Genomic DNA, 27,477 nt, shown 5'->3' with positions numbered 1-27,477 from the left:
GGAGAGATATCGAAGAGCGCGGCTGGCGAAGAGGAGAACGCCGACGGCGCCGGCCTGGCTGCCGACTCGTGCGCGCGCGTGTTGCAGGTCGTCGCCGGTGCATCTCTCCACGGCATCGCGGCGGCGGCGGCAGCACGCGTTATAGCGTACGTGACTCGTCCCTCGTGCGGTCCTCATATACTCTGTGCACCCGGAGAAGAGCGATGAAGACGACGACGCGGTGGATTGCGTGACGTTTACAACAGGTCGTGCCTTATATAGGATGAGCGAGGAAATTTTATTTCAACAGTAAGTACGGCCGTCTGTTTCCTTGGTTGAGAGCCAGTGCACTGCTGAAGTCGATGGAGGGGCTGACCGAGACGGCGTATACGGATAAAAAAAAAAAGGAAAAGCTTGCGAGCTTAACACGTTTTAAAGTCGCGTATAGGCACGAGAAGGCGTGAACTTGCGTGTTTACAACATACCCCCCCTCCCTACCTACTCCCCCCCCCCCAGCCCCCCTTCCCATACAAGAAGGATGCATTAAAAATAAATAAGGAAAGTTCATATGATAGTACTGTTCGTATAAGGTGAGATGCCAGCCAATCTTGATTTTGGAAACAGTATTAATAAAAAGCTGGCCACGGTCGATAGTGAACAGCTCTTACGAACGAAACATTTTGGGAATTCAACCCCCAGTGCCAGCGCTCACAAAAGTTCTCTTTATACGTAAGTGCCATCTACGATTAGTCCTCACCGCGGTCAGCGCCTCGTTATCACTCCCATCATCGTTTTCGTGAATGACTAGTGCACAAACGCCGGCCAATGAGGACACGTTTCTCCTGATCGAAGGCGTCCTACGTCATGTTGCACGGCGTCGTCGAAGTGTACCCTCCTAAAACAACCTGAATTTTTTTTTAGATTCACGAGTATCTGTGTACCATAGAGTTCCATATGCTGTATGCTTTCTCCGAAACAATATCGAACATGCATGCTAGCTGTGGTCTGCCTTATGTATCCTCGCGTATACCGGATGTTCCACGTAACTTGAGCCAAACATAAAAAGATATGCAAATGCCACGTAGCTGGACAGAACCAAGGTAATGTTGTCTGCCGCCGCTTGGAGATACTCATATCGTGTTTTGCATTCCGCGTAATTACACAATTGGTCTTCACTACTTAATTAACTTCTCCAATATTATAGTTAGATTGAAAGTGTCATTGAGAAAATTGTAAAGCGGAACGCAAAACTCCCGATACATCTTCTGTTGCGCAATACGTGCTACATAAGAGTGTTTTTTCGAGCGTGAAAGAAGCCCGCGAACACACGAAAAATGGCCGCGCGACTGGCCCGCTCGAGGCACTTTGCGTGTGCTCGCGGGCTTCTCTCACGCTTGGAAAAAAAAATAAACACTTTTATGTAGCACGTATTGAGCAACAGAGAGCTGTTACGAAAACCCTCGTGAATCGGCAGTTTTGTGCGCGCACGCGAAGCACCTCGCACGATGCGTGCGCTGAACTCGTGCCGAAAATGTTGAGCTTCATGCATGACGAAACCTTATTTGTACACGTGTAATGTGCTCTTTGTAAATTTTATCTCGTTCACCGTTGCGCCATTTTTCTTTCTACTTTTATTTTTTTTGGGGGGGGGGACAACCCATGTATATACTCTATTAACACTCTCACACTCTATTAACAAGGCTTGTCAACGTCTTCGTCCTGTAGAGAGCAACGGGCACCGCATTATTGAGTTTAGTCATACAGCTGGCCCTTCAAGCTGGTCCCTTCAAACTCGATGCGACATGGACGCTCCGATCCTGTGCAAGAGATGAAATTGAGTTGGGAGGATAGGTATGGGGTAGGTCATGCGGCGCAGCCTGAAATATGTAATTGCGCATGCATTGTTGCTTCAGCCGAGTCAAGATTGTGACTGGCTTTGTATGCTGACGAAGAAGTTCAAAAGCCTTGTTACAATGTGTATACGCTCGCGAGAAAAAGAAAGTCCATGGTACACGGCGTTCCACGAAAACATAAGGAAAATAGCACGCTCATTAACTTGGCTGCAGCAACAGTGCAGCGCTATTAAATAATTCACGCTGCAGACTTACGCATGCTTATTTTGGCAACTCACTCCTGGGCCTCGCGCCGGAGCCGCTTCGAGCTTGAAGGGACATTTGAGAGAGACAAGTTAAGCCTCACAAGCTTACGCTCTGTAAACAAGGCCTCCCAACCTCTCGGTCACGTATAGTGCAACGGGTACCGCAATACTGAAGTGTGCGCGGCGAATTATCTAGCCTCGTTCGCCGCCTTCTCCACACTGTGTATCACGTTTACCGGGATTGCCTATTATCCCGGGCCAATTGAATCCCGCTAAATGTTCTTCGTCTCCCACTCCCCCGATCGATTGGAATTCTTTTATTTCATTTCGCTACTGAAAAGCGGCAAGCCTATATATACACAACCATTGCCAATTTGTATGCGGGAAAGATGGACCATGCGTATATAGGGGGCAAAACTTCACTCGAATAACGTGCGTGCGAGCGAAGCTCCACAAACTCGCTTGTCATTCTTTCACAGAGAGTCGCGTGCTGCATGCTGCGATGAATCGCGTGAATACGCGCGCCATCACGTGACTTGCAAGTTCTCCTGTCTTTATAACCGAAATATAGCGAACGTTATTTCAGGCCCGAGCACTAAGTATTCGCGATTAGATATCTAATTATATAATTAGATATCTAATTAGATTAGATATCTAAAATATCTAATTGGGCAATGAACAGAAATGCATTAGTTACCTTTTGTAAGCAATTACTCTAGGACACATATCTCAATCTACTAATTGTAGCTAGATTGCGAGGCATATCGACTTGGAACGAACTCCGAGGATGACGCCGGTTATCGAGATATGCGCCGTCGAAATTGCGGCAAAAATGCAATGTTAGTCCACTTATATATATACTCTTTAAGGAAAACGCTGTGTTCAGCTTTGAATCGCAAAAGTAACTGCAACGACAATGCATTTCGTCGGACACTTTGAAAATTATTATCTCGAAAGCGGTCCCATACTTCAGAATTCGTTTCAAGTCGATATGCCTTGCAAGCTGACTATATCTACAATTAGTTGAGTGAAATATGTGGCGTAAATTAATCAGTAAAATATATAAATATGCAAATATGTAATTATGTTGTTTATTCAATTAAGCATCTTAATTTATCGTAGAAGTACGGACAGCTTCATCGAGTAATTTAGACCAAGAGTTAGAATTGTGCTGATGCCACATGCAATTTTTTTTTAATTGCGACTGTGGCAGTTGGTGCAGCTAAAAAAAGGAAAACACCGTTTATATATTGCTTCAGTTGAATGCATAGTTTAGCGGTGCCTTTAGAGGGGGCATCTCACTCCACTATATAGGCAAAGTACATATAGACGATTCAAGAGTGTATTATTACAACGAGCTACTTTATTCGTCGAGCAATTCGCATACACCAGAGCGAATTACTTATCAAAGCCGCAGAGAAAGAGAGAGAGCGAGAAGGATAAGTGCAAATTATGGCTACACGTGAATGCCGCAGACCAGTGACAAAAATGTTCCCTTGTAGAAACAAAAATGTTGGGAACACTTCCTTGATTGCCGGCCAACACAACGCATGCGGACATGCCCGGATTTCTCCGCTTAATACGTGCACACTGTAAAATAATTTACACCCTTAAAAGTGAAAAAAGGGTGTAGATGTGTCGATAACTCACACCCTTCGGGTGTCAGTTATGTAAATCATACCCTTCGGGTGTGAGTTATAGACATATTTACACCCTTTCTCACTTTTAAGGGTGTAAATTATTTTACAGTGCACGCGTGTTCGCGCCCGAAATAAACCATCCACGCGGTCGCACGCAAAATAGCGGAGAACGCGCACGCTAAGCTGCGTCTGGCGAGAATTGGGTCCCCGAATCGGGCGTTCTGACCCTGCGCAGCCCGAGCTCACACGTAGAACCAGAACGTCATCGATTACCGAAGATGAGCCCGCCGAGCGTACGCGTTTCCTTCGCTTCACGACACACACGTGCAGACACACACAGCCGAACACGACGACTGTTCACTCGCTGGCTGTTGGCGCGTCGACGCCATTATGTAGTATAAGTATGCCTTTGTGTACAGAGAGTGAGAAATGCTATGGGAAAGCCAGGGAGGATAACCGGCAGAGAGGCTTCTGGTTTGCTACCCTATATATAAGCTGGGGGGGGGCGGGGAGGAGTATTGGGGAAAGAAACAGCGGATATATAAAGAGCCATCGTACACAGAAGCCACAGTGGCTGCACTGCGTTCTACACGCCGTGCACCTCCGCGTGCAGAGCAACTCTGCATGAACGCACCTTCGAACGGGCGCTGCGTGCCGAAACTATCCCGGACGCGACGCCAGATCGAACGGAACCGAATTCATCTTTGGCTCGTTATCCGAGGGCGCAATGCCCGCTCACGCGAGTGCCGTGAGAAATACGAAGCCGTTTTCCAATTAACGCCCCTCCGGGCGCGCGAGCAAATGGGCTTTTGCCGCAACCGGTCCTTGCGCGCTCGGGATATCCGACGCGCCAATGAGGAGAAATTGAGCGCGCACCGTCAGTGGCTTGCCGAAAAAAAAAAAAATAAAGAAGGAAAGAAATGGAAGGGGGAAGAAAAAGAAAGTGGGATGTCGTGGGGAAAAAATGCGGATGGAAAGAAAAGCCCTCAAAAATATACTGCAGCTGATAATTAAGCTATGCGTGCGCACGCACACACGCACATGAAAGGAAAAAAAAAAAAGAGGAAACGACAAGGTATCTCGCCTTGTAGAAATGAGAAAAAAAAGAAAAAAAAAACAGATATTGGCGGGCATTAAGAACCATCGAAGAGTGATTACGTGAAAGAAAAAGTTTAACTTCGAGAAGGGCGAAAAGTTGAGAGAGAGAAAAGTTGAAAGAGAAACAGAAAAGGGTGAAAAGAAGGGTGTTAAGTAAGGAAGCGTGGAAAGGGGATGAAGGGTGCATCGTCGTCACGACAGACAAACAGCAAGTATTTTGCTATTTGTTAATCTAAGGTGAAATGAAATGGGAAAGGGAGTGTACACATAGCTGCGAATGAAAAGCAATATTAACTTCCGTAATGAACGCGACGGCGTCTGCAGCGCGTTGCACAAACGCGGCCTTTCGTGCTTCGCCTTCTGTCACTCTTCCTTCCGTCTTTCTTTTTCTGGCCTTTTTTTCTTCTTTTTATCATTCCTTCGCTCGGATTTTCTTCCTGTTTTTATCTCTCCCGCTAACATGGCGATCGTTAATTTCACTTCAAAACATAATTAAAACTGTGCAAGCAGAAAGCATCGCAAGAAAAAAAAATAATATAGAAAGGAGGAAACAAGAAACAAGAAAAAGTATAGTAACACATTTATCATGCAGGCCTTCCTCGCGCCGCAAACAAAATGTAATTGCATAAGTGAACTGACATGGGCGAGGCTGCCCCCATTGATCCAAAAAATGAAATTCCATCAATCCTTGTTTTATTTTTTTTATATGTAAGTTTCTCGAGCGCGTGGTGCATCGATAAATAAATACCCAGTGTGGACAGGGCAAAAAAGAAATTACAGTAATGAATGGAACAGAGCGGTAATTCTGGCGCCACGGGAGAGGGTAAACACAAAGGATTCCAAGATTAATTATCGTCCAAGGAGTCAATGTCGGCGTGTCGCCGTTTGAATTTGCGATTAATGCGTCACGCTCAATGTGTCAAGATGTGATATGACCGCAGGTCTTTTCTTTGCGACCTAGGTTTCCTTGTTTTATTTTTCGTTTTTTTTTTTAATTCTTGCGCAGTATGCGATGCAAGCGTTTTCATAGCAGCCAGGGCGCCATATTACAATGCAATATTCTCTTTCTTTCTTTCTTTGGCGCCCGCGCACGATTGGCTAATGATATTCTTACGATATTCCTGTCGTACGCGAACGTTGTCTCTATTCAGAGCGTTTATCGCGCCCCCATCTCGTAATCAATCACGAGCATTTTTTTTTCTTTTCATAGCTACCCAGTCTCGCATACGTCCTCTGGATCTATGAGTGCCTATTCAGAAAACGAAGCGTAGCGATATTCAAAGCTGATACAGAACATATGACGTGATTGTGCTTGCGTTACGCAGATGATTTCATTTTGAGTGCGCGGTGCGGAGATAGTTGCCCGCTTCATAGATTTAAAATATAGATACATAAAAGAAAGAGTGTCCGGGGCTCTTTCTTGTCTGGCCGTTGATTAAAGCTTGGTGCGAACGAGCTTTTGTCGAGTGCAGAGCTTTGAATCATCTCATCCGTAGCGTGAATTTCAGTCTGATAAGAAAATGACCAGAAGTGGCTTTGTTCCTTTATTTCTTTTTTTATATATTTAAAGCATTATAGGAGCCAAATTCACGAACATTTTCGTTCGTGAATACTCTTTGCCACCGGCACGGCCGTGTTCGCTGATGAAATGTCCAGCATCAAGATTGGCTGGAATTTTCTCTTACGAACAGTTATATATAGCGTAAGATGAATGAGAGACGTGCCGTTTTCATATTGCTGTCTTTATATGTTAAGCACTAAACAAAATACAAAGGAAGGACGCGATGACGATCGCTTGTTAAGAGCAGGTTACTTCGCTTGCAAAGCAATGCTTTGTAAAGTTCTGTGGCAATGTTTACTAGACACCAAAAAAGCGAAATCGAAAGAAAATGAGTAATGATTGCGTCGCTGCATTTAACGACATCCCAGTGCGCAAACATATTAACTGAAACAGCAATGCGTTTCGTTGCAGCTCTTACGTATACTTACTTCTCGAAACTGGTACTATACACAAAACTCCTATCGAAAGCTCATGGCTGACCTCAACTCTGCATTAGCAACGTGACCCTTCAAATAATTATGAAGAAGTTAATTGTTGAAATCGTTTTGAATAATTATATAAATGGCGATTATCACGCATATCCTGATGTTCTCCGCTGCTATAGTCATTCTGCGACTCGAAGTATAGGCCCGGCGACTCGTTACGTGGCAGCCGCGAACGCATGCTTTACTTCTGCACCGCGTACCAGCTGTTCAAGCAATTGTGACGTCATTGTGAACTGCAGCAATGAGCAACGTTGGGCTAGTTGGTATTGCAAGCTTTAGGAGAGGGAAACCGCGCAGCAAGACGAGGACCGACAGAAAGTCGACAGCGCCTGCAGTGTCGTCGACTTTCTGTCAGTGTTATTCGTCTTGCCGGGCTGTTTCTCACTTCAAAAACGTCATTGTGATCTGCATGCCACGAAGTGCGCGTGCTTGGGATGCAGATGTGCATATGAAAGGCAAGTATACGAAAATAAAGAAAAATTAAGTTATATCTCATTAGTGTTCCTTTACTTGCCCTTATGCCCTGTGTGCGTATCAACCGCATTTTTATCGTTCTAACACGGAGGAAAATTACAAAGCTGAAAATTACACATAATGCTTTGTCCAAGCGCGCAGCAAGGCATCGAAGTCATGGTGCTTTGGGCTGCAGGAATACAAAGCGGCGTTTCTTTCATCCCCACACAACGTCGGTATGACGGCCGCTAATTGCGATGTCGAAAATTATATATGCGAGGTCATTGCACTGCTTGTCTACAAATAGGTGGGAAGCTCACGCCGCGTGATCCATGCACACCTCATCAAAAATCGTCGCATCAGAGCATTACCAAAAACAAGCAGACGATGTTACCCGCTTCATCTCTTTCTTGTTTGTCTGTTTTTGAAATGATTTTATCAAGCTCTGGTGGTCTACACAGGCTTGCTTGCTTAGTCGTATAAGCACGGCTTGCCGATACTGTGCATATGTGATGCTGTCGCGAATTCGCTTTTGTATTGATTCATTGCGGTATGATTGCGAAAAGATATTCTCCACCTTCATTTGTTTTTGCATTCTGCATCATTCTTTTTTTAAATCAAATAGCTTTCTTTGCCTCTTTCGGCCGTTTGCGTAGTTGGTCGGTGGTAGTTCGGTGGTTGTTGGTAGGTTGGTGGTCGATGGTCGGACTAGGCAAGGAAAACGTTCGTTCTTTCGCTCATTCGTGCGTTCGTTGGTTGAGACTATTCGCTTACATTGACAATCATCCACGACGGTGCCTGCTCACTTTTTTTTCTCTGTCTCTCTTTCTAAATTTATTGATGAATTGATAAGAGTCAGTGCCCTGCTTTACAGGACTGCTTATATATATATATATATATATATATATATATATATATGAATAATAACCCGTCGACCTTTACAGTTACAGAATCAGTGCCAAGGGACGAGAAGCGCAGTTGAGGACGGTAGAAAAATAGGTGGCGTGATGAAATCAGGAAATTTGCAAGTGCAATTTGGAATACGCTATAGCTCAAGACAGGGGTAATCGGAGATCGCAGGGAGAGGCATTCGTCCTGCAGTGGACATGAATATATGATGGTGATGATGATTAAGAAGAAGAAGAAGGAGAGGATGATGATGGTGATGTATAAATAATAAAGAAGCTTGAGAAAATAAGGACTAATGAGCACACAATTGCAGCCCGTCCACTTTTTCTGTAGATATACATTAAACAATATTAATCGGCAAAAGACGTTCGAAAACATATGTTTCCGTACACTAGTCTCATGGGGGGGAAATGGGCGACGCAATGTTAATTCGACGGCAGAACGTCGTCAATGTTTCGTGATGCGAATTACACTGGGGCCACACGGGCGAACAAAACGCAGCGCTCTCCTATAGATTGTTTTAATGTGCGCGTATTACACGTGATTCCATAAGCTTCGTTCACAGGATCATCCGCGCTTATAAATGTCCACGAAATCAATTATTATTAAGCTTCACTGTTCCTTACAGACTTAAAGGGCATCGACCACTTAATCGTCTGCCTGCATGTGCGAGGACCAGATGACGAGATTTTCTTGCACTTCGTAGACTCTCGGATCGAAAGATCCAATCTACACTCAGTGCCGCCTTTTGTGCTCATATGCCTTTTCTGCACGCGGTCTCGTCGCTTCAATTGTCGCTACGCCCAACCAACTTTTTCCTCCAACGTCAGACCCTACGCACGCTCAGCAGGAATGAAACGGCTGGCGTGAGATAGTACGCTATATTATAGTCTGTTTCTCTATACATAGAAGTCGATACAAAAAATAAGAAAGAAAAGAACAAGAACTACACACCCCTCGAAGCGGCACTACAGAAGAGTCAGGTATTTAGAATCTGCTTTGGTAAGAGAGCCTATGTTAGTCACGCGCCTGCACAGTGCCATGTCACCCGGAAAGGTCATCGGCACTTTGAAGCAAAGCCGCGCAATCCTAATGGTCGCGCGCTCTGCCAGGCGTTTCCGCTACAGCGGGCTGGGCGTTGACGGTTAGTTTTATGCACATCTGTGAACCTGCACCTCTCGGATCACATGGAGACTTATGCCTTTTCAGATTCCTTTAGGGGGTCTCCGTTACGTCTCTCTCAGCGGCAGGCTCCGCCTTGTTAACCTTGCTGCCTTTCTTTTCATTGCCCTATCTATCTATCTATCTATCTATCTATCTATCTATCTATCTATCTATCTATCTATCTATCTATCTATCTATCTATCTATCTATCTATCTATCTATCTATCTATCTATCTATCTATCTATCTATCTATGTATGTATGTATGTATGTATGTATGTATGTATGTATGTATGTATGTATGTATGTATGTATGTATGTATGTATGTATGTATGTATGTATGTATGTATGTATGTATGTATGCATGCATGCATGCATGCATGCATGTATGTATGTATGTATGTATGTATGTATGTATGTATGTATGTATGTATGTATGTATGTGTATGTATGTATGTATGTATGTATGTATGTATGTATGTATGTATGTATGTATGTATGTATGTATGTATGTATGTATGTATGTATGTATGTATGTATGTATGTATGTATGCATGTATGTAACGTGTTATGTCTATCCGTGCTCGAGTACATGGGGGCCTCAATTCCTATCACAGGTCTCTGTACTTTTTATTATATGAATAAATAAGATGTTGGCAGCAATGTCTGGTGCCGGCCACACTCTAAGAACAGTTTACACCCTTTGGCTTGCCCCTTCTGCCACACAAAAATAATCGTCATCTGCCTTGATGCGTTTCCTTTCTTTATCGCTGCAAGCCCGGAACTTTCCAGAGACGAACGGCACGCGCGTTACCAGAAGGGGCACTCCAAAGGGTGTAAACTGTTCTATGCTGATAACTCGCGTGCCATTCGTTACTGGAAAGTTCTGGGCTAGCAGCGATAAAGAAAGGAAACGCATCAAGGCAGATGACGATTATTTTTGTGTGGCAGAAGGGGCAAGCCAAAGGGTGTAAACTGTTCTTAGAGTGCACCCCCTTTCACATGGGTTTCATGCATCTCATAGTATCACAATATATGACTATAGTTTCTAATAATATTCCATATCACAAAAGTTGAAGATAGTACATTATAAAATGACAGGCATTACATTGACTCATGTTAAGCGTCAGAAACACTCCAGATACAGCACAAACACACAAGTGGCCGGAGAGATAAAAGCGCATAGTAAAATCAACCGTTATGAATGTCCCAATCAGTACAATTGGCAAACGCTGAAATCGTGTTTCTCGCTTTATTCAACTTGCCCCTTTTCCTTCTAACGTTATTTTGTTTTCCTCGCCACCGTGCACGTGAAAAGCAGCGTTCGTCACATTTGCAAAAGTGGCTGAATGTCCTTAAGTCCTTTATTGTCGCTTTAATTTAAGAAGAACAAAAGAAAGACGACCACAACAAGCACAGATCTGAGAACATAAAGTGACAGCCTATATATAAGCTGCTTTAAAACAGAGAGAGAGAGAAAGCGGAGGGAAGTAAAAGTGAGACACATAGCGATGAAGAAAAGCGACAGAAGCATGGCTGGAGAGAAAGTGCAGAGGACTATAACATTCTCCTCTACCTCACTCGGACCGTTACCCAACGCCTTCTATGCTACACGGAACACAGGGGTTACACGCATGTTCTCCACGGTAATGCGAGACTGGAGTGAAGGCTGCAGCTGGCGTCGGCCAATCAAGAACATATACTTGGCCTTTCACAGCTATTAACGCGATAGCGTTAAGGGCCCCGTGTCGGGGAAAATCTGGTGTCGGCGTCGGCGTCCGGCGCCGGCGTCCCCGTGAGTGAAGGTTCCCGTATATATTTAGGTATATGCATATGCAAATGTCACGAAACAAAACATCGACGGTGCATGCCTTTTATGGTAAATCTCAGCGTGAAATATTAAAAGTGCGAAACAAGAACATAAACCTGAACATGAACTTTTTTGGCGCCGCTGTGCACTGCCTCCGAGATCGACCCACGCCGTGTTTCTACCAGAAAGCTCGCCTCCGTGCATAGCGTTCGCCGCCAGCGTTTCGCGGTAATGAATGAATGAATGAACTTTATTTCCCTTTTAAGAAAGGGGAGGAGCCGGGGGAGGGGGGGGGGGGAGAGGGAGGTCTAAGTACTCCAGTCCCAGCAGGCGTCCATCACCACATTATGTGGCTAGAAGTCCGTCTACCAGTCGTGGTAGGCCTCCGCTACCTCCTCAGCCCACCTCAGGACTCGGTCCTGTAGGGTGGGATCGGAGCTGCGCAGGGCAGTCTCCCACAGCTCCTCGCTACTAATTAATGGTTTGAGCTTTTTCCCGGTAAACATTACGCGTCTACAGTGTAAGCTGCAGTTGCCGGGAAGCGTGAGAACTAGTCAGGGATCTTTGGATGCTGTCGCGTTTTGCTCTTAAAGGCGAAGCTTAAGCCCGCACTTCAATTTTTTAAAAGGAAAAATCAGGAGCAAACCATGGAGGAAGAAAATAAATCAGGACGAAGCACGGCACGCAGCCAGCTTCCCCAGCCGACTCTCCATGAAGCCATGTTCTTCGATTTTTTCTCTCTCAAACGGTAGACCTATAACTTTGCGCTTGTAAGATTCAGTCCATGCATTGTGCTTGATTCCCGCTAGGTTTTAACCAATGCGTGCACTTGTTCGGCCGTTTTTGCAACCGCCCTGTTCGTGTTTTGTCCCTATATACTTGTGCTAGTTAAGTCATGGTGGTGACGATGACGATGATGTCGCCCAAACTGAATTCAGCATGTCCGCACAGAGTTACCGTACAATATGGTACCTTACGGTACTTGTATTTGAATGACGACTCGAAAATGCATTGGTTGCCTGAATAACTTTCCGGTCGTGCTCGCCGAAGCATATATGAAATGAATGCAGCATTTTCTGCTAATCTTGCGCTGCTTCTTTTTAAGCTTTCTGAGCGTTAAGTGTTAATGAATACATTTTACCTCACCGCTTGTATACGCATCGTCTTTTTTTTTAATTTACCTCTACGAAGCCGAATTAGTTATCAAGTTCAGTATAAAACAAGCTATATCACTGCGATAGCATGGTTGCCATGTTGCTTCACACAGGGCTATTTTTATTACATCATGTAAAAAAAAAAGAAACGAGAAAAACTGTCTTGGCATGGTTACGTGCACGGCAGTGATGCGACTAAGTTCGAATTATTTTAAGGGCCAGAGTATCTTGTTCTTTCCTTTATTTAAGCCAATAATGGCTGCTACCTTCCGTCAAGACAACAACATTCCACTAAATAGCGTATTTATCAATATGTGCCGCTAAATCAGGCTTATGACGTCCTGCCTCTAGCAAGTGCCACGTAACAGATGATCTCAGTGTAATACTCTGTTTTCGCTTCCTTTCTGTAACGCACAAAGCACTAGAATTGCACATTTGACTTGGGAGGCAAAATTAATTCTTCCTTTTGAAAGCACATAATGAGAGGGCACCTCAGGCACAGATAAGGCTGGTCGGGTATACACATTATAAGCGTCAGTCGTGCAATTATACGCCTAAGGTCACGTGTATCCCGCGATATGGTACGAGCTCTGCTTAGGATACCCTTTTTTTTTTTTTTTTTTTTGTATGCTGCTGACCGATCTTCACGCCACCTCATGTTTCGTGGTATCAGAAATATTGCGGTATCACCCACAACATACCGACAAAAAGTCACTAAAACGCTTCGCTCACGTGGCGGTGCGAGTGTATATATAATCACTTGATTAGGGCGGCACCCACCGTGGTTGCTCAGTGGCTATGGTGTTGGGCTGCTGAGCGCGAGGTCGTGGGATCGAATCCCGGCCACGGCGGCCGCATTTCGATGGGGGCGAAAACACCAGTGTACTTAAATTTAGGTGCTCGTTAAAGAACCCCAGGTGGTCGAAATCTCCGGAGTCCTCCACTATGCGGCGTGCCTCATAACCAGAAAGTGGTTTTGGCACGTAAAACCCATAATTTTTTTTAGAACGACGAATTTTTTTTTTTTCGGGGGTGCTTGAAACGAAAAGCGGCAACAAAATTGAAATGTTTGTGGCGAACGGATCACGAGGGTTCGACGACCACATAACTTGCCCGTGACACGTGGAGTCACTCATCTTATTACAGCGTAGACTCCATGTGCGAGGCCAAATGCTTCTGTAGATCATCGAAAACTGATGGCATGCCGAAACCGTGTGATGATTATACGATCATTATCCAAGTTCATGTAAATCATTTCTGAATGCTATATATAAAGACGCTGATGTTATTCCGAAACTTTTTTATTTATTTGTGGTTTTTTCTTCTTTCCTTTCTTCTTCCGTGGTATCTTCGTGGTGGTGGCTTACACACGAGGTCGCATCTCGTGTGACGCTCCGAATTCTATACTGTGCCAATCCAGCGCAAAGGCAGTGACGGGACGCTACGTCACCGGCCCCGACTGCATTCTTTCTGCGTGGCATATGTACGAGAAACCGCTACGAGACGGTATACCTTGTACCTGTTATAGCTTTATTTTGTTTTGTTTTTGTTTTTACGAGCGGCTGCGACCCGAGTGGAGCCTTCTTTAGGAGCGCAACCGCAGCGTAAAGCGAGCGACGCGACGCAACGTCAGCGCGCCAGCGTGCACTCTTTTACGAGAAACCGCGACGAGACGCTACGTCACCCGCAATCGCACTTACTATGTCTTTGTTGCTATGTCTCTTTTTACGAAGGACTTATGCGCATGGCTCATATTTATTCACATGTTCAAGACGTAGCCTAATGGATATATGGCTGTTGAGCGTGGGGTCCCTGATTCCATGCTCACCATTGTCAAACCACCGTAGTTCTTTAAAAGTGTGAGCCCTTCTCGATACCACGACCAGGTCAGATGCGTTTTTTTTTTGGGGGGGGGGTACGAGTAGGCAAAGAAACGCTTCACCATTAGTATTACTTTTCGCCATAATATAAACTGTCATGAACCTATTGTTTATTGTGGAAAGTTGTTCAGCGTGGGGTGGGGGGGGGGGGGGGTGCTGCGTTGTCTCCTGTAGCAGATCGTATACAGTGGTGGTCAGAATTGCACGCTGTATAAATTTCTTATTTCGCTTCAGGGCTATAGAGATAGAGTTGTAAATGCGCCCTCTGGTATTCGAGTTGATCGTATGCCACATGTTCAGACGTATTTAACGTGTGCATGTACAAATAAAATGTTTGTTGATTCACAACACCCGGTGCTCTTCTTACTGTGTGATGGCGATGGAGTAGCCATCTGGATATGTGACTAACTTAAAGGTTAAATGATGGCGAGGTGCACATTAGACATTAATCATTAGTTTTTAGCCTAAAATAAACACAGAAACACGCTTTCTCAAAGCATGAAAATGTTTCAAACGATTTATCGAGATGCAATATACCCTCGTATGTATGTACACATAACTTCCTATAGGCATGCAACCTTTTAGCTGAGAATAAACTTGAAAACAGAAGGCGAAACATATGTAACACTCTAAATGCTTGGTATCCTAACCGATCGATCTGATCTTCATCATCTCTGTCATTGTCGGAACACAATCATTATCGTCGCGAGGCCCCAAGCAAATTTAGCCCCCCAGGCCCCCCAAGTTTCCTACACCAGCAGTGTTTGCGACGAACATTGAAAAACTATACTACAGAGTACTGTTTTACTTGTAAAGATGTGCTTTTTTTCTTCTTTATTGGGGGGGAGGGGGCGTATGGAGTCTGAAGAGACACTTTGCTTTTAATCCTCGTGTATACCGTGCGATATTTGACTGAGCCCCATGGAGATAACATAGCTGTTTATATGTTTCCTAATCGGACTACACAGTGTATGGTATATACTCGAATATGTTGGACCGTAATTCTGAGCCAGCCATTGTTTCTGCGAAATTTCAATTTAGTCAATTGGCTTTTCATTTCAAGAAAATGTATGAACAAACGAAGTTTCAGCCGGACCAATGTCCCCTCTTGATCAGCTGCCGGTCTGTTGTCGCCACCTTTCTAAGTAAATCAGGCTTCCACCATTTTTATGTGTTGAAAGTCATACACGTACCACGCTTTCCAGGTCATTTAAGACCATCGATGTGTGACGTGTTCGTGTTGGCGAGTGTATATTTGTGCAGTTTTCGCATACAGTAAATACCGCTAAAGAAAAAAAAAACGGAAACATGCAGGTCCACCCCACATCTTGAAATCTGTATGTGAAACGAGGCTTCAGTGAAAGGATTAATCAAACGCTATACAACTAACGGCCTGCAATTCGGTGTTTACTTTCATCGGCTGCACCGTGAAACCTCGTGCGACGTTTGGGTTTTTCCACCACAAATGGCATAAGTTTAATCTCGTGCATTTCTTTTTTTTTTTTGTCTTGGTGTGCTACACCGCTGCCAGGCTATATGCTAAAAGAAAAACACCACCTCATGCGAATAAGGTGAATCAGGCGGTATGTATGCGCACTAATATGGAGGTCTTGGTGTCCCTGCGTCTTAATGCGCGCACTGCACGGCGATGCTTGCGCCGTCTGGGCAAGGCGATAATGCACGTGGAATCATGGATGTGCGACACTTACATGTACTCGGAATATTTCGTTACAGGTTTCTTTCGTTCGCCCCGTCATTGTCGACGACCGCCGCTGAAACGGTGGCCTGTTGCGCCGCACCGCCAATTAACGCAACGCTGCCATCGTGAACAGAGACAACGGAGGCAGGCTGAGGCAAGCCAATGACGTGTTACCACGTGATCAAACATCGCGTCTCACACGGGAGCGCCGCGAAGAAGCAGTGTAAAAGGCGTCCGTGACCGCCGATATGCCGACCGACCCATCAGCAGCCAGCAGCGACAGCAGCAGCTGTGCATGCATGCACGGGAAACCGGCGAGGACAGGCAAAGAGAGCTTCGCTTTAAATGTACGTCGAATGGCTTAGTGCGTGACGCGTTTGGCTCCCGACTACATATATTCGCCACATTTTGAGGTCGAACCTGTACGGAGGAGGAGGTACGTTGCCTGACGATGAATTAAATTATGGGGTTTTACATGTCAAAACCACGATTAGATTATGAGGCACGCCGTAGTGGGGGACTTCGTATTAATTTTTACCACCAGGGGACCTTTAACGTGCCCCCAATGCACTGGACACGGGCGTCTCTGTATTTCGCCTTTATCGAAATGCGGCCGCCGCGGCCAGGATTCGATCCCTCGACCTCGTGCTTATAACAGCGCAACACCATCGTCCCTAAGCAACCACTTGAAGCTCTCGCATACCACACTAACACGGGCACCGTCTTTTTCTGGTACTCTCTGTAGGAAACTATGCAAAACTGAAGTATACTGGAGAAACGAGTATACCAGGTGTTTCTGTAAAGACATTAAGCAATTCTAAAGATCGCCTGTGGCAGAAAGCACAATTCTAGTCCTTCGCACTGTAAAATAATTTACACCCTAAAAAGTGAAAAAGGGTGTAAGTGTGTCTATAACTCACACCCTTAGGTGGTCCGTTATATAGATAACACCCTAAGGGTGTGAGTTATAGACACATTTACATCCTTTTTCACTTTTTAGGGTGTAAATTATTTTACAGTTGCGGCTGGTATTCTTGAAGAGGCGGACATTACTTGCAAGAGAAATTGAAATGACTTGGAATGAAATGACTTGGAAAGAATTAGAATGAAGAGAATTGGAATGAATAATTGACTAATTAAAAAGATCACAAATTATGTTTCGACCTAATTATCGTATGGCACATATTGCAATTTACAAATTCTAGCCAAGGAGTCCGCAAGCTAGGCGCTTCCGCTCGGAACTAATTATGAGGATGACACCAGTTTCGAGATAATAATTCCCGAACGTCGTGTCGAAATACAATGGTCGCCCATTTACTTTTGTGCTCCAATGCATATAACGACGTTTTGGTAAGAAAGTAAGTGGAACAACAGTACATTCTTGCCGCTAGTTCGATGGCGCATCTCGAAAATGGTGTCATCCACACAATTCTTTTCAAGTAGATATGCCTTGCAACCATCCGGCTACAACTTCTAAATTTCTAAGTTTCTAACATAGGCAATTGGTTAAAAACATAATTAGTAAATTTTGTTAATTAGTAAATTACGTATTTCAACTTCTCGTGTAACTATAATGTCCGTCTCTTCGAGCAGACCAGCTCAAGGACTGTAATTGCGCTATCTGTCACAAGCGATAGCCTTTTTTCAAAATAGTTGCTTAATGTCTTATCAGAAGTACCCGGATATATACCGGAACACTGTCCGAGCACGTCATGCCACCAAGCTGCATTTATGTCCCGCATATTAGTTTGTCAAAATTGCAAAATGTTCCTCTTCACGCAGTATATAAGTCGAGCGGGCTATAGAACATTAAAAAAAAATATTAATATGACACGGCTGACTCGTGTCAAATCGTTCGCACACGCGCATGCAGAAAAAAGCAGCAACTCGAGAAAGAAAGCGTTCTTACCCGCATTGTTTACTTTACCACACGTCTGACGCTATATAGTTAACAATACGCTGTATAATATCTATCTATAAGTTTAACAGGCACTCCTGCAACGTATATGTTGAGAGATCGGACGGCGCACAGAAGTGCAGGTCGAAGGGAGCGGTGAAGAAAGTAATAACTGAAACAAACATAAGAGAAATTATTCGCATAATAAAGAGCAAGCACTTATTGCCTTGATCGGCGTGCGGAGGTCTCCGGCGCACAAACCAGCCACTCGCGCTCACGTATTTCACGCATGGGCAACTACACATACATATAAGCCCTAAACGCTCGTATATAGCTAACTCGAGTATAGAAAGACAAAACAGCTATACTGTCACAGTGTGGGTGATCAAACGAATAAGATATATCTCAGCGGTCGTGTTATGCTGCAGAAGCTCGGTATCGGCGAGGAAAAAAGTAACAAAATAGAACGACGACGCCCGCGGACTCGCACAACAGGCTTTTCTATATACTTTTTGACTGAGTCGAATGGACGTTAACGTAGCACGCGCACATATACGACGTCTACCTATGCGCAGCCGTGCTTATGTTCAAGTCTATCCGTTCGATTGGTGTCCGAATGGCTCTATATCAGACCTTGAAAACTTGGACGTACATATTCCTTAAACCACGTACAAGGTTAGGCATGTTTACATTATTTATGCCTGTATTGTTTCTTTTTTCTTTTAATGCGCGAGCATTAGGAGTGTCAAACTGAAGTGTGTGTGTATATATATATATAGTTATGGCTGAGGAAATCACGCTGGCCCCGGTAGTCAAATGAAGAAAAAGTGTACGACGTACGTTGGGGAGGGGGGGGGGGATAAGCACAGTATATTTGATTGACGTGTGGGCTGGTGGACCAGCCTTTGTCAAAGGTTGGTCCACCAGCCCTTGACTTTGAAATTTATCGAAGTAGTGGTAACGCTAAATCCTAAACTTTTTCCTTCCTAAAGCCTGCAGTGAATCCAGCCTGTACACAGCGGGAGTGTTTACACGAAGGCGGTCACCGCAAAAAGAAATCTCGAAACCACTGCGGAGAAATATAGCTAATGCTCCGAAGGTAGAGAATAGTATATGTATATGTAGTTCGTAATTCCTTGGAATTCAGTATACTTCATGAGCCCTATAGTATATGTTGTAGAAGCGTGAGAAGCAGGAGCGTCCTTCCTGTCTGTGTATGCGTTCTTTCATCGGCAATTCAGCGCTCTTCTATACTTTCGAAGTATAGAATAAGCTCGCGCCCCGGCTTCAGAATAAATACATTTAGATAATCTGTAGAAAGTGGTAGGATTCAAGGCACGGTAACCTCCAGACCTTCGGCTTAAATCCCTCCGTCGACGAATGCCAATAGGGAATTTCGCAATCGACCCGTTTGCAAGCTTATATACGAACTGCATGTAGACCACAGAAATAACTATTTTACCGACTTTTGTCTAAAGACTATGCGGAGGCGATATGCAGTTAAGTCTATATACAAGGCAGAAAACTGTAGTCAATAAGGTATAGTGGTAATCTGTGAATTATAGACTATTCGGACTCAATTTTTTATGAAAGCATGGGCCAATTAACGCTATCGTCAGTCACGCAGGTTAGTAAGAGCTATGTAGACCTTAGCCAAACTTTCCATTTCGTATACAGAGGTTCTTCAAATAGCATTTGTCACAGGTGATCAACACACAAGGCGAGGCAAACGGGAATGCAACGCAAGGTCCGTCGACCTTATTTTAATGGGACATAAAGGCCAAAAAATTGGTTCAGTGGCACTCGTAAATTAGTCATCTGCAGTTACGAACAATGCACCGTTGAATTGCCCAACTTGCCCGAGTGTCAGTTTTACTTAAAGGGAAGCTGAAAGCTTTTCCAGAAGAAGTGAGTGAAGAGCAGTACATCGTGGTTTTCAACCCTCTGAATTCGAATATCGCATCGAAATTGAGCGAAAGAAAGCGCAAACATATTTTATTTCGACGAAAAGTGCAGCAGCAGACACGCCCAGCTCGCGCGCCTCGTTTTCGCCTGTGATTGGTCGGACGCCTCGTGACGTCAACAATGGTGTTCGTCCGGACGGACTGCTGCCGCTACACATGAATCACGGTGCAAGGTAGTTTCCCTCTCACCGTGGGAGCAGGCTTGGTAGACTGTAAACCGATTTACACCTTGAAGCATACTCAAGGGTGCAAATTAAGGGTGTGCGTTATAGGCAGAGAGCACCCTTAATTTGAGGGTGTAAATCAGTTTAAATGTAAGGCAGAGAAGACGCAGGAATCAGATATAGGCGGCGACGCGGTCTTAATGTTCCGCCACCCGAACCGGGAATGAGGTCATAGATTGTGACGACATGCTCTCCAGACTTTATCAGTAAAAACAGACTGCAGTGTGCATTAAAGTAGCCAGATGTGTAACTTAGCGAGCTTTAAAATATTTTACTGAGCCACGACAGTCTATAATAATACTTTGAAACGCGTGATATGTCACACTGACGTACCGGCACATGCAAAATTCCGTGCAAAATTAAAGAATATACATATTTAAGAAATTACAACTACAATTACAAAGAATCACAATTACAAAGAACTACAATTAAATAGTATACATATACATATTTTGGCCTTTATTTTATTTTTTCCTTTATTAATCAAGATATTATCGCGAAATTACTTAAAGAATGATGTTATATATGCACTATTAGTCTGAGCATATTTATGGTTTCTCTCTGGTTTCCCTTTAAATATCGTCTGCCCAGTATATAAATCATCGGCGCCAGCATGAGTTATGTTATGCACGTTTTTTTTTTTTTTTCTGCATAGAACGTTTCAAGACAATTGGGCAATGAAGTTATAACCATGTGCTTTTTGTCGATTTCGATGACTATCAACAGACTTTCTCCAAAGCAACCCACCAAAAAGTCTCAGGCCCAATACCCGGACCGGAGGAAGAGGAGTTCCTGCCGAATTTTGTCGTTACATCTGTATACAGCCACATAGTATACATGCGATATTCAGACAACTCCGTATGAAGAGAAAACAAACGACTTGAAATCTCTATACACCATATTTAGAGTACACCTAAAAGCACGCTTATATAAGCGTGTAACACAGCGTGTAAGAAGAGCGTCTTCGACAAAGAAATATAGAATTTGAGGCCACCGATTTTAGTTTATCCCTCAACGCGAAGGTATACGTGCGACAAGTAAGACGATCAAGGAGGGTGAGTGCGTGTATTTACAGATAATCCGAGAGAAAAAGACGCGACAACGAATCCCAGTGAACCCGACGTGGTTGCTCAGCTAGGGCTATGGTGTTGGGCTGCTGAGCACGAGGTCGCAGGATCGAATCCCGGCCACGGCGGCCGCATTTCGATGGGGGCGAAATGCGAAAACACCTGTGTATACTTAGATTTAGGTGCATGTTAAAGAACCACAGGTGATCAAAATTAATCCGGTGTCCCCAACTAAGGCGTGCCTCACAATCAGATCGTAGTTTTGGCACTTAAAACCCATAACCTTCTTTCTTTTAAATGTTAATCCCAGTGAAAGGTTCATGGTGCGCCAATTAGCTTTACTAGCGCGCATTATCGAGTTCATAAGAAGCATTTCTTTCTTACAGGCATTACATATTCGTGTTCACAGAGACTACCAAGGGCATAACTTCACGGCGATAATATCGCATTCCACTCATGTATTGTTATTGCTGTGCATTAGCGGCGTTCCCGTACACGTCGTTGTCGCAGTAGCTTCCCATTAATTATATCATCACCGTGTCGCCAGGACGATGACAAAACATAACGTATATATTAATGCATGAAGGGAAAAAAAAGAAGAGGATTATCGCCTCCTATGGTTGTTAACCACGCGCGATGCCCGGCATATCACTTATGCTGTGCGCAGAGTTATCTGAAAGTTCAAAGTTTTGATTGAAGCACGCCAAACTTAAAGCGTATAGCGTATAGTAGCGCTCGAGACCCGCTGAAGCGAGTACTCCCCTCCCCCCTCCCATCCCCACTGTTGCACGTAGTTCATCAAATCAGTTCAAGTTATAATGAATTACTATATACTAAATATAGGTTTTATATACTCAAATAACATATAGTATTTTTCTCCGTACAAATGTACTTTTTATAGTGGGAAAGAAAGGCGAACGAGTTCTAATTTTCCTTTACTTGGAATTGTGTTCGCGCATCACAGGGTTAAAAGGAAAAATCGAGGCCCTCGGTTCAGCCTACGTCTTCTGTAGCACGAAGTAAAAGAGGCATCACGATCGCGGAACATTAAAGCAAGCCGCAGATGCAAGAGACAGTTATTCTTGTTTTATTTTTCATTTGAAGCTGACCCGCAGTTGCGACCACAGGCGCTGACTTATGCTGGCAATTTGAGGTCACAGTGCATGCTCCACACGAAATAGTGATATAGATAGAGACGGAACTGAAAGAAACTGACATCGGCGTATACATATATCGTAATTTTGGGCAATCACGTCTGGTTTCCATTAATGAGAAAGAAGTGATTTATTATGACGCCTCTCACGATTCAGAGACACAGGGCATGCGCTAAGCTGTATATACAGGAATTCATTTGTATACTTTTGCGTATATGCATGCTTTGATAGGGCAATCAAAGAAAGTTACCTTCTCTCTTTCTTTCTTTTTTTATTCTCTGCGGGATGGCATGTACGTCTGTTCCATACTTCTGTTACTATATCTACGTAATTTCGTCACAAACTGCATGCTCGCACGGTGTATACTCCACGGCTACAAAATACAGCATTCGAAAACAATATCACCGTACGCATCCTGGAAAGTCAGACAGCCACAATTGAAACGTGTTCGTTTGAATGACGTATATGTGTATACATACGCTTATATATATGGTGGTTACATCGTCGAACTCAAGCACGTGTTCGTTGTCGATTCATTATTGCTTACATGGCAAATAAAGCGCGTTCCACAGCCCTAAATGGTTTTGGTATATGCACATAGTCACGGCATATCTGAAAGCCATGGCTTTCATAAATTACGAAGAGGTATTTGATACAGTAGAGATACCAGCAGTCATAGAGGCATTACGTAATCAAGGAGTACAGGCCGCTTATACGTAAATACCTTGGAAAATATCTACAGAGATGCCACAGCTACATATACCTTAATTCTGTGCAAGAAAAGTAGGAAGATATCTATATATATAACGAAACGGGTCAGACAAGGAGACACAACCTCTCCGATGCTATTCACTGCGTGCTTAGAAGTATTCAACCTATTAAACTGGGAAGGCTTAGGATTGAGAATCGACGGCGAATACCTCAGCAATCTTCTGTTTGCAGATGACATTGTTGTGTTCAGCAACACTGGAGACGAGTTACAACAAATGATTGAGGACCTTAACAGAGAGAGTGTAAGAGTGGGATTGAATATTAATATGCAGAAGACCAAGATAATCATGAAAATCCGGGCAAGGGAACAAGAGTTAAGGATCGATCGCCAGTCAGCCTCTAGAGTCTGTGAAGGAGTGCGTTTACATAGGTCAATTAATCACAGAGAACCCTGACCGTGAGAAGGGAATTCGCAGAAGAATAAAAATGGGTTGAAGCGCATACGGCAGACATTGTCAACTCCTGACTATACGCTTACCGTTATCATTGAAAAGGAAAATGTACAATCAGTGCATTTTACCGGTGCTGACATATATAGGACAGAAACTTGGAGACTGACAAAGAAGCTTGAGAACAAGTTAAGGACCGCGCAAAGAGCGATGGAATTAACGAAGAATGCTAGGCATATAACATTAAGAGACACAAAGAGAGCGGTTTGGATCAGAGAGCAAACGGGTATAACCGATATTCTAATCGACATTAAGAGAAAGAAAATAGAGCTGGGCAGGTCATGCAATGCGCAGGTTAGATAACCGTTGAACCATTAGGGTTACAGAATGGGTACCAAGAGAAGGGAAGCGCAGTCGAGGACGGCAAAAGACTAGGTGGGACGATGAAATTAGGAAATTCGCAGGTTGGAATCAGTTGGCGCAGGACCTGCAGGGGTAATTGGAGATCGCAGGGAGAGGCCTTCGTCCTGCAGTAGACATAATATAGGCTGCTGCTGCTGATGACGGCTCTTCTCGAAATGCGCGTTTAGACTAAACATTCAAATCGATGCGCCATCTTTGGTGCAGTGAACGGTAAACATTTTTATGGGATACGTATATACAGGACAAAGAGGTACACGCGTGTAATCTTGCTTACAGGCGCTAATAGAACGCGGCCATACGAAACTAACGTTCACTCTACAGGAGTATCGGACCCAACTGTGAAAGGCGTAAACAATCCGAAATTTGACAGCACATCTAAACTCGGACTCGGAAATGCGTTGCCTGCGAGTGTTTCGGGGAGATACGTTAGCGCGCAGCTGTACTCGTAACGTAACATCTACAGGATAGAAAAACTGTGCAATATGTACAGTATATCTCGCAAACCGTGTTGGTTCGAAATGTGCTTGGCGTGTCAATTGACAAAGTGCTTCTGTTTTACATATTCATCGCATAAGATGTCCGGAGCATCAACTCGAGCGAGCATACGAACCTGTCAAGCAGGCGTGGCACGTGCGTCAGCGGTGAAAAGCCAACTATTGTTTGCAGTTTACGTAGCACAAGTGTATTCCGTGTAATGTTCGCACATGACACAAGAAAATAAGTCGAACCAGCAAAAACATCGACCGGGCACGATTTGTTTCCGTGACGGACGCAGCAGTGCGTGAGTGTATAGTATCGAGTCGTCAACGCGTTACGATCCAGTCCATTGTTTCACCGCTCCTAAATACGCAGATCACCGGAAGTGATTCACTGAAGCATTAAGGTAACAAAGAAAAAAAAAGACAATGTATTCAGTCGGGTGCTGATCGGAAATAGATAACTGGTCCGTACTGCGAATTGATTTCGGCTGTGAAGAAAAGTAAAAATGAAGACAGTATCACAATCACATAGAGGAACGCCCACACACACAGTGGGTTTCGTAGTCGAAACGACAATCGTAACGAACTGTGAGCGTATACCATCGCGTGTTTCGATCCCTACCTCTGCGTAATTTGACTCCCTCAGCTCATTAATGAAGCTTCCATGACAGTCATTCACCATTCCGGGGAATTTGCCATATTATAACTATGGATAGCAACGTAAATCGATCAGTTGTTAAATTCCTAACGTATTATTAGCCGCCTATAGCTTAGCTGCATAGATTCCAACCATCGGTAAACCTGCGCTCTTGCCTTTCGGCGACCGCGTCGAACCCACGTGCTTTCTCTCTGCGGTAAAGCCAAGGCGTCGGCCGAACGCGATACCGGCGTCGTTGACGGAGCGCATGTTATCGTTCTCCCTCCGCGCTTGGCCAGTGAAAACAGTCGTTTATAGACAGTAGTCACGTGAGCGCCAGCCCGCGCGCTCCGGTTGTGTGTAGTATCCGTGTCCGTCCGTTTTCCGACGGTCGTGGTCGACGAGCTCGAGACACTCACCGTCCGTGTGGCAGTCCCAGTGTCGCATGGCGGCCGGGCCGGGGGTTGCAGGGGCCGAACGCGCCCGCCGAACGACGCACGCTCCCGGTCGTGACACACGCACACACACACGCGCGCTTTTCGGGCCGCTTTCCTCTCAGCGTCTCCGCTTGGCTGCCATCTTGAAACGCAGCCGCCGCCGCCGCCGGCCGTGCGCTCGACGACGCGGCTCTCTGGTCGCAGTTGTCCCCTCCTCACCCCCTCTTTCCTTCCTCCGGCGGCAACTCTGTGCCCCCTACACATTTGCGCCGTCCTTACGACAACCGCCTGGGCTCCCCCCCTCCTCCTCCTCCTTACGCAGTGCGAACGAGAGGGAGGGACATTGGGGGGCCAACAGATGCAGACCCAACAACGTCGGGACCTGCGAGGCCTCCGGGAAAGCTGAAAAGACCCCCCTCCCCACCTTCCCCAGCGCCTCCGCTGCAGGCACCGCCCCTCTTTATCAATTGCCACGCCCTCAAATTTTTCTAGGCCCCGCCCGACGTGGCGGCGGCAACGCCCTTCTGGTTACCTGGGGACCGGCCCCATTTCTCTCTTTTTCATCCGCGGATGAGAGAGGGAAGGAGGGGGTCTGTCGAGTTGAGGATGCACGAGGGAGAGCAGTAGGAAGATAGAGAGAGAGTGCACGGGAGCGAGTCGCTCCTGCGACCGGCGCGGCGCCAGCTGGCGTTCGCGTGCCGCCGAGCCGGTTCCTCCGCACGCAAGGCACCACCACTGCGGCCCGGCTGTCTGCTGCTGCTGCCCGGCTGGCTGGTCGGCTTGCTCGCGCGCGTTGAGTCGTGTAAACAATGACGGGCGCGCTGCTGGCTGCGCCGGTGACGACGACGACACTTCCGTTCCGGATAGATTGGTTTCTTTAACGGATGGAATCCATAAATGGGTGGAGGGGCGGTTGTGGGCGGAGGAGGAGGGGGTGGCGGACGGCGATTTTTGAAGAGCGGAGAGGAGGGTAGCGAAGGTTAAGCGCTAAATGTTGGCCACGTCAAGGGGAGAGAGTGCAGTGAACTGCTCACGCGCGATCAGACAGAGAGTGAGGAGGCGTAGAAAGAGAGGCTTCTGAGCAAGGCGTATAGCCTTTCCCGCGAGTCCACGTGCGTCCCGTGTTATATGGACGCACGGTGTGGGGCGTTAGTGTTGAATTTGTTCCGCGAGGCAAGGATACGAAGCCGTTAAACGAGGCTTACCTCACACTCCTACCCGTCAAAGCAGGGGGTGGATGGGGGAGGGGGGCGCTTACAAAACGATATGGGAAGCGTTGCGGAGGAAGGTGGGGTGTCACGTGATGCGTGAGGCGCGCGCGTGCGCGCGTCGACGTCAAACCGTTGCGCAACAAACGCTGTTCGGCAGAGATTGAGCGGGCGGCTCGTTGCAGCAGCAGTAGCGAACATCGGTGACAAAAATGAAAGCCATGAAACTCACGCACGCGCATGTGCCACCGGGTGTGCTCGCCGTGTGGTACGGGCGACCTAACATGCGCACCCGTAGTGGCGCGCTCCGTGCCAGTCTCCCCTTCTGCCGACTTGATGGCGCGTTAAGGTTTAGTGACATTTGTCTCGAGAACCAATTAGATGCAGCATATTGGAGCCGCACCCAACCCAGAGCTAAACATCGTGGTGCGTTATGGTTGGCCCCCAGCTGTTCAGTTCATATGCAAGATTAGCCAGCGCCTGGTTTCGTTATATACGATTTTCCTTCTGTCAAAAAGGGACGTTTGTATTCAAGTTCACTCTCGAGTGGTCTCCGATGTATATCTGTGTTGCAATGCGTTTCATTCAGTCAGCTCGATAATTCGAACACCTTGAGCCATCCCTGTCAGAAGCCCCAAGGCCACTCGGCACGTAGCAGGAACAGTTTTATATCAGTGCGGTCCCTAATCTATGCATAAATTATGACGATTTGAACCTGAAAGACTAACTGACCCCCTCGATTTGCTTGTTTATGTGCGCGCACCGTGAAGCAATTATGTCCCATTGAAGTGCCGATCGACAGTTCTTATACATATGGAAGATAACTATATATACATCAGGCTGGACTTAATTATATAGTGGTCACTACGGTAGGCACTTTTATTATTTTGATGCAGA

General features: G+C 45.4%; 1 protein-coding gene across 1 annotated transcript in view; it reads right to left on the bottom strand.

Moving 5' to 3' along the window:
* The window catches only part of LOC142579622 (paired box protein Pax-6-like), a 95,975-nt gene extending 70,410 nt beyond the window's left edge, over positions 1-25,565 (bottom strand). Inside the window, exon 1 of the mRNA XM_075690013.1 lies at positions 25,355-25,565. Within this exon, the coding sequence (XP_075546128.1) occupies positions 25,355-25,382 (28 nt within the window). The 5' untranslated portion in view covers positions 25,383-25,565. The remainder of the gene's footprint in view (positions 1-25,354) is intronic.
* Positions 25,566-27,477: the final 1,912 nt, after the last annotated feature.

This window comes from Dermacentor variabilis, chromosome 4, assembly GCF_050947875.1.
Source record: "Dermacentor variabilis isolate Ectoservices chromosome 4, ASM5094787v1, whole genome shotgun sequence".
NCBI classification, from domain to species: domain Eukaryota; kingdom Metazoa; phylum Arthropoda; class Arachnida; order Ixodida; family Ixodidae; genus Dermacentor; species Dermacentor variabilis.
This window is presented reverse-complemented; position numbering and strand designations above follow the sequence as displayed.